At 37.5% G+C, this 12,683-nt stretch overlaps 1 protein-coding gene across 1 annotated transcript in view; it reads left to right on the forward strand.

The window, feature by feature from the left end:
* The first annotated feature begins 8,546 nt into the window (after positions 1-8,546).
* The window catches only part of LOC105492101 (glycogen synthase 2), a 62,995-nt gene continuing 58,858 nt past the window's right edge, over positions 8,547-12,683 (forward strand). The window contains exon 1 of the mRNA XM_071072079.1: positions 8,547-9,135. Coding sequence (XP_070928180.1) covers positions 9,015-9,135 — 121 coding nt within the window. The 5' untranslated portion in view covers positions 8,547-9,014. The remainder of the gene's footprint in view (positions 9,136-12,683) is intronic.

A 12,683-nucleotide genomic window follows, 5' to 3' on the forward strand; every position in this document is an offset into this window, starting at 1 on the left:
ATTCTAGTTATTGCAATCAAACAAAAATGAAACATGTTATAAACATTGAGAAATAATTACTATTTTTAGATGATTGCCTACTTAAAAAAAATCTGGCTGGGCGCGGTGGCTCATGCCTGTAATCCCAGCACTTTGGGAGACCGAGGTGGGTGGATCAGGAGGTCAAGACTTCAAGACCAGCCTGGCCAAGATGGTGAAACCCTGTCTCTACTAAAAATACAAAAATTAGCTGGGCACAGTGGCAGGTGCCTGTAATCCCTGTTACTATAGAGGCCTAGGTAGGAGAATCACTTGAATCTGGGGGGCAGAGGTTGCAATGAGCCAAGATCACGCCACTGCACTCCAACCTGGGCGACAGAGTGAGACTCCATCTCAAAAAAAAAAAAAAAAGAAAAAGAAAAGAAATCCAGGAAACATTGTTAAAAATCTATCAGTACCAACAAGACAATACAATAAGATGGCAGATACAAGATAACTATGTAAATATCAGCAACTTTCCTTTTACCAAGAGAAATTAAAAATTGAAATATAAAAATCTCATTTTAAGTCTGCGGTGGTGACTCACACCTGTTATCCCAGCACTTTGGAAGGCTGAGGCAGGAGGATCACTTGAGGCTAGGAGTTCCAGACCAGCCTGGGCAGCATAGTGAGACCCTGTCTCCACCAAAAATCAAAAACAAAAACAAAGTAGCTGGGCATGATGGTGTGAGCCTGTAGTCCTAGCTACTCAGACAGAGGCTGAGGCTGATGGATCGCTTGAGCCCAGGAGTTCAAGTAGGCAGTAAATTATGAATGTGCCACTGCACTCCAGCCTGGGCAACAGAGCAAGACCCTGTTTCTTGGGAAAAAAATCTCATTTCACATATTACACTAATGAAAAAAGCTCTAAAATATCTATGAACAAATTAAATGATAAAAGTGAAATATTATACAAAGAAAATAATGAAAGTTAACTAAGACAAGAATAAATAGATATTTTATATTCCTGGGTGGGAGGACAATGTCATAAAGATATCTATTCTTCCCAGCACAAAATTACTTGAATTGCCAAGCAGAATTGATGCTTTGTGTTCTACTTTGGGTGGGGTGGGAGGGGGGCAGTGGTTGTTTTGGTGGTGTTGAACTTACCCAAAAGTGATGGAATTAGATGAGATGTTTTAAGTACAATAGAAATATGGTCATAGTTTCCTATGAAATGATTACATTGGCTGCTATGTGGGAAATGACTGTGTGTGCTTGTGGCAGGGAGAGCTAAGAAAAAGGGGGAAGTCTAGTTAGAAGGAGTCAGAAGGCTAAGGCTGCCTTATAAATAAGGTTACAGATGATAGGTTATAGATAAGGGTGGCTGGATCGCGGTGGCAGCACAGGCAGTGGGGGAAAATGGACTCCTTTGAGATATATTTAAGAGAAAATCAGTACAACTCAGAGCATAAACTGTGAACATTTCCAGATGCAGAATGAAAAAACTGGAAGTACTAATAAAGGACTCTGACATGAAAATAACAATTCCCAGGAGGGTGTGGCATGAGACAGACAGATTGCCAGGAAACACTAGGAAAAGCATCAGTAAAATCTGGGCAACTCCAAAAAGAAAGAGGTTAATAAATGGTTTGAAGAAAGATCTTCTCCCAGTTGCTTGCAGGTCAGGGCTTTCAGCAATTCCTTGCAAGGAAGAAACTAGGAATGAATAATGGAACTATCATTTGTGTTTTGCTGCATAGATTATGCCTAAGTTAACTATTTAAAACTTGTTCATGTTATTCAATGTGAATTCATTCTTATGTAACTAATCACGTAGTGTTCATGTGAAATTTCAAATTAGCAAAATTCTCCAAAGATGATTATGCATTAAATGTGTTAACTGGGTGAAAGTCTCCTGAATTACACTCCAGTCTCTGCTGTTTGGAGTTTTCACCAATAAACCAGGTGAGCAGCATTCCTCATAGAATTTTGTTTTCATGAGTCCAATTTCTGTCTGCGACGTTGACTCTAGAGAATGAATTAATTGCACCAGAAGCTGATCAGTTTCTGGTCAGATATAAGGAGGCCAATTTTCCAAGAGGATGTTGTTCAAAAGTATAATTTGGTAAATAATTACCACCATAAGAAGAGTAAAATTCTAGCCATTGCAATCTTCTGAAGCCCTCAGAAAAAAAATCCAAAGAGAATGAAACAGATGTCTAGAACAGATAACAACTTCCTCTTCTTGTTATTCTATAAACTTCACTACTCCTCCCTGAAGGAGACAAAAAATATTTATTTTAAATGTGCATTTTGGTTGAGGTGATCTCTAATATTTTACACAATCAATATAAAGTTCCTAATTTCATACGTATGTTCTAGAACCTCCCCAAAGCACCTGTGGTGTAATGAACTGTGGCAGGTATTGAACTAGTAATTCGTAAAAACTTAAAAGAAGAGTTTAAAATAAAATTAGAGAAGAGGGATCAACAAACCAAAAGCTCTATTCCAAGAACAAGTTCTGAGTATATGGGTAAAATTCAGTCTATACTAAGATAATCTCAACAGTCAAGGTCAAAAATCTCTGTCACAATCTTCAATGTGATGGATGGGCATTGTCAGCTTAGATTTTAAGTGTAATTTAAGGATAATGTCTTGCTTTGTCTTTGACTGCTTCCTGATCAGCAACTCCAAATGTGTATAGAAAAAAAATTAACTCAGGAGCTTAAGTGTTTCTAGAAACCTGACAGTTAATGTAGGCCCATGGAGACTGAGATGACTGTGGTGATTTCAGGAGAGATTTACCCAGCTCCAGCTGATTATTTCATGAAGGCATGCAAATAGAATCCAGAGTGGCCAGATTTGATTTTTGAAGAGAAAAGAGAGATCCAAAGCTTTATGTGAAATCTCTTTTGAGAGATATTTGACTCTTGTGGGAGCATTGCACATACCAATCTAAACTCATCACACCATATTGTGGCCTCTGCCTTAAAAGTTGACCCTTCTGGAGCTCTGCTTCATGTAGTTTACCCTATCCAACCTGCACCTCCTCTTCCTCAGAACTCACCACTCCCATGGCTTCAGTTACCAACTGTGTCCAGATCTCTCATCTCAGGTTCTTAGTAGGCATAATATTTAACTTCCTACTGAGCATCTGGCTGGTGTCTCAAACTCACCACATTGGACACAGAAGTCATTCTCTCATCTCTCAAGCAAATCTGTTTCCCTCCCACACTCAATATTTCTTATTGTGGTACATTGCATGACCATCCACTTGGTTGTCCAAACTAGAAACCTAGGCATTAACCCTTCCCCACAACCAATCAACTCCATGAACTGTTACCTCAAACATATCTCACTACTCACTTCTCTAATCTCACTGCCATCACTCTTGTGCAACCAGCCACCTTCTCTTGTCTAGACACATTGGAGTCATTTTAACTGATACTGGGTTCTAAAGCCAGCATATAAGGTAGGGATTCTGGTCAAAATGTGTATGTTAACCCTTCACCGCATTCAGTCAGTGAGACACTCAGATTCTGAGAAGATCGACTGTAAAAAAACGCAGTCTCCCAGCAGCTCCTCATTCTGGGGATCCTGTCTCTTCATTGAGTAAATTATTCCAGGCTATTTAAAGTGTTATTTCTTGTTTTTTCTATCTTCTCTTTGTCTAGCCAATATAATTAAATATTCAGGAGTTAAATGTTCACATAATACATCTCCAAAATGCTACAGACACTTCACCTTAAGTTTCATCCTAACTCATTCTCAGTTATGCAGTGAGAATGATCTTTGGAAAATGCAAATCTTTAGAATCATCCACTGTTTGAAATATATCATACCATGGAATCAGTTCTTTGAAAAAAAATTCACTCTGGTATTGCTTGTTCCAACTTTTTATTGAATAGTAACACAAAAGTGTTTGCTTTGTATTAACTCACTGGGCCATAATTTCTACACTTTGCTATTTATGTGTTCCACTTCAACTTAAAAGTTAAAACTATAAAAAAATAAAATAATGTAAATCCTATCATTGCTTTTCCTTATTATTAAGATAAATTCAAAATTCTTATCAGCCCCTTCCCACTTCTTCAGGTTCATTCTTATATCACTTTCTACCTCAAGTTTGCTGAATCTAAATGTATTGATCTCTCAGTTTTTTGAATTTACCACATTCTTTATTTCTATTGGTCTTTGCATGCACTAGCTCCTCTGCCTGGAACCCTTCTTCCTTAGCTTTTCTCATTTTCGATCTCAATATAAATGTTATTTTCTCAGGGACATCATTCTTAATACTCCGTATAGAGTTAATTCTATTGTTACATGCTCTCATAGATTCTGTATTCCATTCACCAGCCCCAAAGTCTTTTAGTTACTTGTTTAATACTGCTTTCTCTGCTAGAGTATAAACTTCATAAGAGCAAGAATCATGATCACAGTATCTGACGTATGGCTTTTAATTCTCCAGTTTCTGTAGTAACAACATCACTACACACATAATAAAGTACATACAAGCAATGGACAGATAAGAAAATAAAATTAGAGATACTATGTGGGAAAACAGAGGTACTCTCTCTAACCTTAAAAGGCAAAGACTAAATGCTAAATAACTAACTTTCATTTCTGCTTTGTTGACATTCAGAAGAATATAGGGATTATCTACCAAATGAATAAAATTTTACATTCTAGAATTTACGATTGATGTGCAAGCTTCATAACCTCAGTCTTCAAGCCTCCTCCCTTATACTTCTCAACATTCCATTTTTTTGTAGCAAAAAGTCCCCTGCTTAAAACCTTCCAGTGACTTCCTACTACAACCAAAATAAAATCTAAGCTCTTGACCAGCTTCTCTATGATCCATTTCCTACTTTCCTCTGACCTCATCCCCTCCAGGCTTCCCCTCATTCATTATGCTTTTGGCTTCAGCCACATTGGTCTTTCTGTTCCTGTAAGAGTTAAAGGCTTTGCTATCACTTCTCTCAGATCTTCAAATGTGGCCACTTTCTTATCATTTATATCCTAACTCAAATATCACTTCCTCAGAAGGGTCTTTCTTGACTTCCCCACCTAAAGCACTCATTTCTATCCAATAGCAGTCACTACTGTTTGCAGTTTTTCTTCTCCAGAAATTTAGCAGAATCTGAAATAACATAATTTGTTTATAAGATTAATGTCTATGTGTCCATATAAAGGCAAAGACTTGTCTACTGTTTATTGAAAATATTCTCAGTGATGAGAATAGTAGCACATAGTAGGTGCTCCATAAATATGGTTTTTTTGTTTGTTTGTTTTTTGTTTTGTTTTGTTTTGTTTTTTTTGGCGGGGGGGCGGGGGAGTTTCGCTCTGTCGCCCAGGCTGGAGTGCAGTGGCGCGATCTCGGCTCACGGCAATCTATACGCCTCCTGGGTTCACGCCATTCTCCTGCCTCAGCCTCCCGAGTAGCTGGGACTACAGGCGCCCGCCGCCACTCCCGGCTAATTTTTTGTATTTTTGGTAGAGACGGGGTTTCACCGTGTTAGCCAGGGTGGTCTCGATCTCCTGACCTCGTGATCCGCCCGTCTCGGCCTCCCAAAGTGCTGGGATTACAGGCGTGAGCCACCGCGCCCGGCCTCATAAATATGCTAACTAAGTTATTCTGGATATGCAGCTGCAGGCTAGTCAAGTCTTGAAGTCTAAAGGCTTTTTGGAAGACTTCTAAGAAGATTCCAAAATGTCAAAGCAAATGTGTGGTTTTCTAAATGTATCTAGTGACCTCTGCTGGAATACTTACCAAGGGAACCAAATACAAGTCTTCATTTGTTCCTACTTGCCCTCTCACCTCTTTTCATTGGGTGATAAAATGTTAGCATAAGTATAAAATTTGGTATCAGGGACTTTTGAGAGTGCTTCTCCCAACTTGGAGAAAACCCATCTCCCTTTCTGTCTGGATGATTGTTCTCTTTCTGCTCCCATCTCATCAATTTGTGCTTTTAGCACAAACATTATAGGAGAATGTTCAGGGACATGGTAGGAAGAGAACTTTCCCTGATTCCTCTTCAAATCTTATTGCACAAATGACTGCCTTTCTCTGCACAAATATCTGAAAGAAGGGAATTCATCCAGATACTATGGATAGATGAAGATATATCCATCTCAAGGATATACTTCATAGGGTTCCATTTATTTTACCTCACTTAACCTAACGAACAACTTTGAAAATGGTATTTACCATTAACAAGCAAAGAATTGGCAAAGGATGTTCTCATGTTGAGAATAACAGGATCAAGAGAATAAGTCTACTGTGAGGGATTGTTAGGAGATGACGTGTGGCTGAGAGTGCTGGTACTTGACACAAAAACGCCAAATGGGAACTAAAGGCTAGAAATTTTAAAAAAAATCAGAATAACGAGTGTAAATGTGTGAAACAATCATGCGTGTTTAATTCATTTATATGATTAAACTTCTGAAAACTGTGTTACTCATCCTATATATGGTGTGTATATATGCATACGTGTATTGTAGAAAATATGTAGAACATAAACAAACAAAAGTACCACATAAACATCAATCATAATTACTACCAGTTAAAGACAACTATTGTAAGAGTTTTTACATGTAGCCTCCCGTCTTTTGTTTATGTCTATTCCAGCCTTCTATTGCATATACTTCATGAACAGAGGTATATAGTACATTTTCACAAAATTGCATCAGTCATACTACTTATTTTATTTTACATCCTACTTATTTTCATTTAGGATGTTATAAAATATATCCATTGATCTTAAGGTCATTTTTCTGAAAAAAAATGTTTTCTCTAATTAAGCATTTGATCAGGTAATATATACAGGTGGTACAACGTTAAAAAAAAATGAAAGAAAAGTAAAGTCTTCTTTTTACCCCTTTCCTCTTCAATGGTTTACCTCTGCCATTAGGGAAAGCTTTTACTAGGCCATCATATGTGTTATAAAAAAGGCTGAGATCACTAAAGTGGTTGTCATGGTACCAGGCACTATGTTAAGTGACTTATATAGATTATCTCATCCCCGTTTTATCAAGAATACAAAAACTTAGGTAAGAAATTGGCTCAAGTTTACACAGCAGATAAGCGATGCCACAGGCGACTAACTCACAACTAAGCAGTTGATACCTGGAACAGATTGTAAATAAATAAACCAGCCTTAACGTGTAAGCTGCAGAATATGGATCAGTGTGCTCGTGTGGCCTGTGTGACACTGGATGAACCAATCTCAAGGCTGCTGGGACAGAAAATTGCAAACGTGAAACTCTATCATCACACTGTCATCCCATTCTCACTCCTGTCAACATGTCCTTAGGTTTGGTTTTACCGGAATGTGTACTTGCGGGACTCTCAGAGGTTACGTTAACATAAGGAAACCATTTTATAAAGGAGACAATCATTTTGATCATTTGGACTCATATGTTTTCTATTTTAGTGCTTGTTTTTTTATTAGTCATATAATCTTTTTCTCACAATGCAAACAAATGGATAATAAACTATGCACTTAAATGTACTTTTCTGGACAAAGATAAGAATCAAATGTGTCACAAAATCATAGAAGACATTTATGTATTTTTGTTTTAATGAATTTATTTTTTTAAGAGATGTGGTCTCACTAGGTTGTTCAGGTTGGCCTTAAACTCCTGGGCCCAAGTGATTCTTCCCCCTCAGCCTCATGAGTAGCTGGGACAACAGGTATGTACTACCACGTCAGCCTGACATATTTAATCTATTTGACTTATATAGATTTATTAATATAATATAATGAAATGTGGTTCTGCCCATCTTGAGTCATTAAAATAGGTGTAAGTCAATAAGACCAACTAAATAGAAAATAATTTAAAACCTAATAAGAGGTACTAAAATAGTATTATCAAGTAACAAATTACTGACAATTCTGACTGTAATTCTAACGTGAAGGATATTTTGTATGAGCTTCAGTTCTGCTTCTCTAGAGAATAATAATGTAAAATACTGATTTTAGCTAAATCTGTAAAGATGGCTCAAAATTAAGCTTGCTTGTGAATGCACTAACTCTCTATAGGTACAATATAGGATATGTCTGTATGGGTGTGGAAATAAATTGGAACATATAGATTTACGCACATAGGGAAAAGCAAACATATGCCATTTATCTGCAATCCGATCCTGGTGATAGTTTAGAATCTAATTTCTTTTGCAATGTTCTTCCCATGTTTGAACATTTACATCGACTGAATTATTCTTTATCAATTTGATAATATTTGAAGAAAATGTACAAACATAACAAAGATTAATTTTTACTACCTCATCAAAATTATTGACTGATGATTATTGACCAGTCAAAATTACATTTTTTTTCATGTTACACCCGAAGACATACTGAAATTTATGCCTTTTCATAGGGAAAGTTTTAAGAAGAGTAATTAAGAAAAGGTGGATCAAGATCTCTGACTATCACCAAAATTCAATTTGTAAGTGTAGAATAAAATAACTAGGATTATTTTTTTAAAAGCTCTAGAAATAGGAATCAAAAGAAAGAAGAATATTTAGGAAATCCAAAAGGATTTAAAGCATAAAAATACGTCCCAATCAGTCTACATGTAATCTAAGGAGGCCTGCACACTTATGAAGGGAGTTGCCAATATTGGATCACTTTGGAAATGGTGAAATAAGCATTGGTAACTGTATAAATCTAAGAGTCTGGTCAAAAGGACAAGGGCTAAAAGACTGAACTTGGGTCATGCTCTGCCTATCCCAGGAGGTGCTAACCTATGTCCTGAATCAGAGGATTTTTCTGTTGACAGCTCTGGATTGTTTGGGTAGATACTGGTAGGGCAGAAACTTCCTAACAATACCTGCCCAGAAAGACGGGAAAGAGGAGGAAAAATTCCTCTTTCCACCAGGAATTCTCTGGGAAGCACATAGGATTTCACGCTACTAGTTTATTCCCAAGAGAAGCTACCAAAGCTTGGTAACTACCAACTCTAACTTTTGTGTCTCTAAGTACACTTCTCCTGGGATTACAACAAATTGAACCAGGGATTTAACGGAATCTCAGAGGACCGTAAGAAGAATGCTTCGAGGCCGATCCCTGTCTGTAACATCCCTGAGTGGGCTGCCCCGGTGGGAAGTCGAAGAACTTCCTGTGGAGGAGTTACTGCTCTTTGAAGTTGCTTGGGAGGTGACCAATAAAGGTTTGTACTGCTCCTGAAGGTGGATATTTGCTAGGTGATTGAAGACTGTAGAGTAAGATTTCACAGATGACTCTCTAGTGATAACCAATTGCCAGTGAGTGAGGAAAGCATTTAAATGGAATGTACATTTAAGCTACATTTAACCTTGTCTATTACAACAGGCTATGAATACAGACTTGGCTGTGTGTTGAAGAGGGAGAAAGTTGAAAATATTAACCGTTGCCATGGAATGTGTATTTAAATTAAAATTTAAAATCCATATTATGACAAAAATAGAAATAAAAAGTTAATATTTATCTTTTTTGTTTTAAAATTTTCCTCAGCAAAATAGTATAATTAAACATTTTATTTAGGAAGATGTATATGTGATTAGAACCAGTTAGAAACTTTAACTCTACATTCTGTCAGTGATCATGTGAGATGCTTAATAATGTTTCTAATTCACAATTAGCTTGGAATTAAAATTTTAATTCAGGAGCTTCTCAAAAGGCAAAATACTGTGCTCCTTTTCAGAATGTAAGTAATTTTTTCTTCAATGCTATGCTTACGTAGGAATTATAAAATAAAGAAAATCAAACTGATAAAATTAAATCAATTTGCGAGTAAGCTATAACCTCATTTGTGCTGGGTAAGAGAAGGCAAGGTAGAGAACCACAATGTAAATGATTTTTAAAATAAAGACATCTGTAAAATTATAAAAACAATTCCTTGTGGATTTATACTCTCTAGTTTAAAAGTGTCAAGACTATTGAAGAAACATTAACAAAGAAAAAGTAATGGTTTTGAAGACTAGTTCTTTAAGATCTTGACGAATCAAGCCAAATGATTGCCGGGTAAATGGCAGTGATGACCTGTGTAATTTAAAGGATCTGAAATTATGACATGTGTTGTGATATATAACATGCTTATTTTTCATTTTGTGTTTATTATTACATGTCTATTATGGTAACCTAAAGGATTTGAAATAATAACCAGAATGTGGTTATTTCCATTACTTCCTTCTTTTGGCTAATCAGAGCCAGCATAATCTCAAAATTAAAGGCATTATATATGGCATGCATTCTGATTTTTCACCTTATACTAACTGTTCAAAGTTCTTGTGTGTATGCATTCATAAAATCAAAATTAAAAGTCAATTTTGCCTATGTAGAAGTGGACAGAATGCATATAAGAGAACAAAGCACAGTCTTTTTCTCTGTAGTTTAGTGAGAAAGAATCTAGGAGGACAGAAACCTTATTACAGAGAAGTGAAGTATTTTATGAGTACCTGTTTCTGTTGTTTCCTTTTAAATATTTTTTTATTCTTTTCCTCAGAGATCTTTATCCTGAAATGAGTACCTGTTTTTAATGTCCTTTTTCTAGTCACAAATTTTTCCAGTCCAGTTTTTAAATATGCCCAACGTTCCTGGGAACAGAACCATCTCTATTACATGTGAATCCCACAGTATGCCTTGAAATAAAAGTTTTCTCTAGAGAGTGGGCAGGAGCTCAAGGACCTAGCTTATTGGTGGATAAAACTGGAGGGGGCCTCTTAGCACTGGGAATCAGTCCAGAAGATCTCTGCACAAGTTCCCACACCTGAGCAGAGCCCCTTCTCCTTTCTTCTTTTCTCATCATTTAACAAACATTAATGGAGCACTGTTTCCTAGGCACTGGGAACACGCCAGTGAAACTAAGTTATTTTATGGATCTTATAATCAGTAGCATGTGTGCTGATCTCAGGGTTTAGAACGGTGCCTGGTACATAGAAAATGCTCAATGGATTTTTTTGAATAAAGGAATACATTTATTTTTCAATCCCTAAGCTGCCTTTAATACTTACTTTCTATCATTTCCATTTCAAGGGGAAGTGAAGTGTTTTTGTGGAGAGGTCCTCACAATGTGATTTACCCAAGTTGGTATCATCTTAGATATATCTTTATTTTAGTATTATCATAGCCTGGTATGGTTAGAGATTTTCATATAGATGGATAATTATTGTGTTTATTCCTAAGAGTACATTGCCTCTACAGTTTCTTTAAATTTAATGGCTTGAATTTTTACTTCCCTGCATTTCATAGTAGTGATATGAGGTATCTTAGAGATCATGCATCCCACTCCTCCACTTCATAGAGAAAATTGATTCATAGAGGCATCTAAGGATCAAGCAAATAGCAAGTTAGAACCAATTTAGGTCTTCTCCAAGGCCAATTCACCTTTTTACTATTATGTAAGAATTAAATATTATAACCTCGGTTTTCAAAGGAAATATGCTATAGATGTAAGAACACAGAACTTGCAGTCAAAGGTCGTGGATTTCTGAAATTTTTGAAAAAGAACCCCTTAAATTGAATAACAGTGTCTTCATGAATAAAATGAATGTTATATTCTCCAGTTTTCTTACCATGTTTTCTGGCAAACAAGGAAGTGTATTCACATCTAAGAAAACAAGAGGTTTCGCCGGGCGCGGTGGCTCACGCCTGTAATCCCAGCGCTTTGGGAGGCCGAGGCGGGCGGATCACAAGGTCAGGAGATCGAGACCACGGTGAAACCCCGTCTCTACTAAAAATACAAAAAATTAGCCGGGCGCGGTTGTGGGCGCCTGTAGTCCCAGCTACTCGGGAGGCTGAGGCAGGAGAATGGCGTGAACCCGGGAGGCGGAGCTTGCAGTGAGCCGAGATCGCGCCACTGCACTCCAGCCTGGGCGACAGAGCGAGACTCCGTCTCAAAAAAAAAAAAAAAAAAAAAAAAAAAAAAAAAAAAAAAGAAAACAAGAGGTTTCTTAGGAGAAAAATCCCTTGCTGCCAGAATTTTGTCCATGAACAACGGAAATGTGAAAAACATAACAGATGAGACAGTCACAGTTAGTTCTGGGTACTAATTCTCACACCTCAAAATAACCTTTCTCATTTGTTAATATTAACCTTGAAATTTATTGCTTTTATTCATTAATCCATTTTATTATTCGGTACGGATTCATCAAGTGTCTATTAGGTATCAGGCACCGAGAGGCGAGGGAGATAGAGTTAAGAATACAGAACTGATTCTTTTTTTTTTTTTTTCTTGAGACGGAGTCTCGCTCTGTCGCCCAGGCTGGAGGGCAGTGGCGCGGTCTCCGCTCACTGAAAACTCCGCCTCCCGGGTTCACACCGTTCTCCTGCCTCAGCCTCCCGAGTAGCTGGGACTACAGGCTCCCGCCACCACGCCTGGCTGATTTTTTTGTATTTTTAGTAGAGACGGGGTTTCACCGCGTCAGCCAGGATGGTCTCGATCTCCTGACCTCGTGATCCTCCCATCTCGGCCTCCCAAAGTGCTGGGATTACAGGCGTGAGCCACCGTGCCTGGCAGAACTGATTCTTAATCTTCAAGAATTTACAGATTTGTAGAAGGTAGACATTGAACATACAATACAGTCAAATGTGAGGAATGTGAGACTAAGGGAACCAGGTGTCCTAAGACTACACAGTGTACCCTGTAGTGGTTTCTAACCTAGTTACCTAGAGGTTTGGGAAAAGCCTCTCTAATGACGAGATGTTTGAATTGACACTTGAAGGATGCATAGCTAAAGG

The sequence above is a fragment of the Macaca nemestrina genome, chromosome 10 (genome assembly GCF_043159975.1).
Source record: "Macaca nemestrina isolate mMacNem1 chromosome 10, mMacNem.hap1, whole genome shotgun sequence".
NCBI lineage: Eukaryota > Metazoa > Chordata > Mammalia > Primates > Cercopithecidae > Macaca > Macaca nemestrina.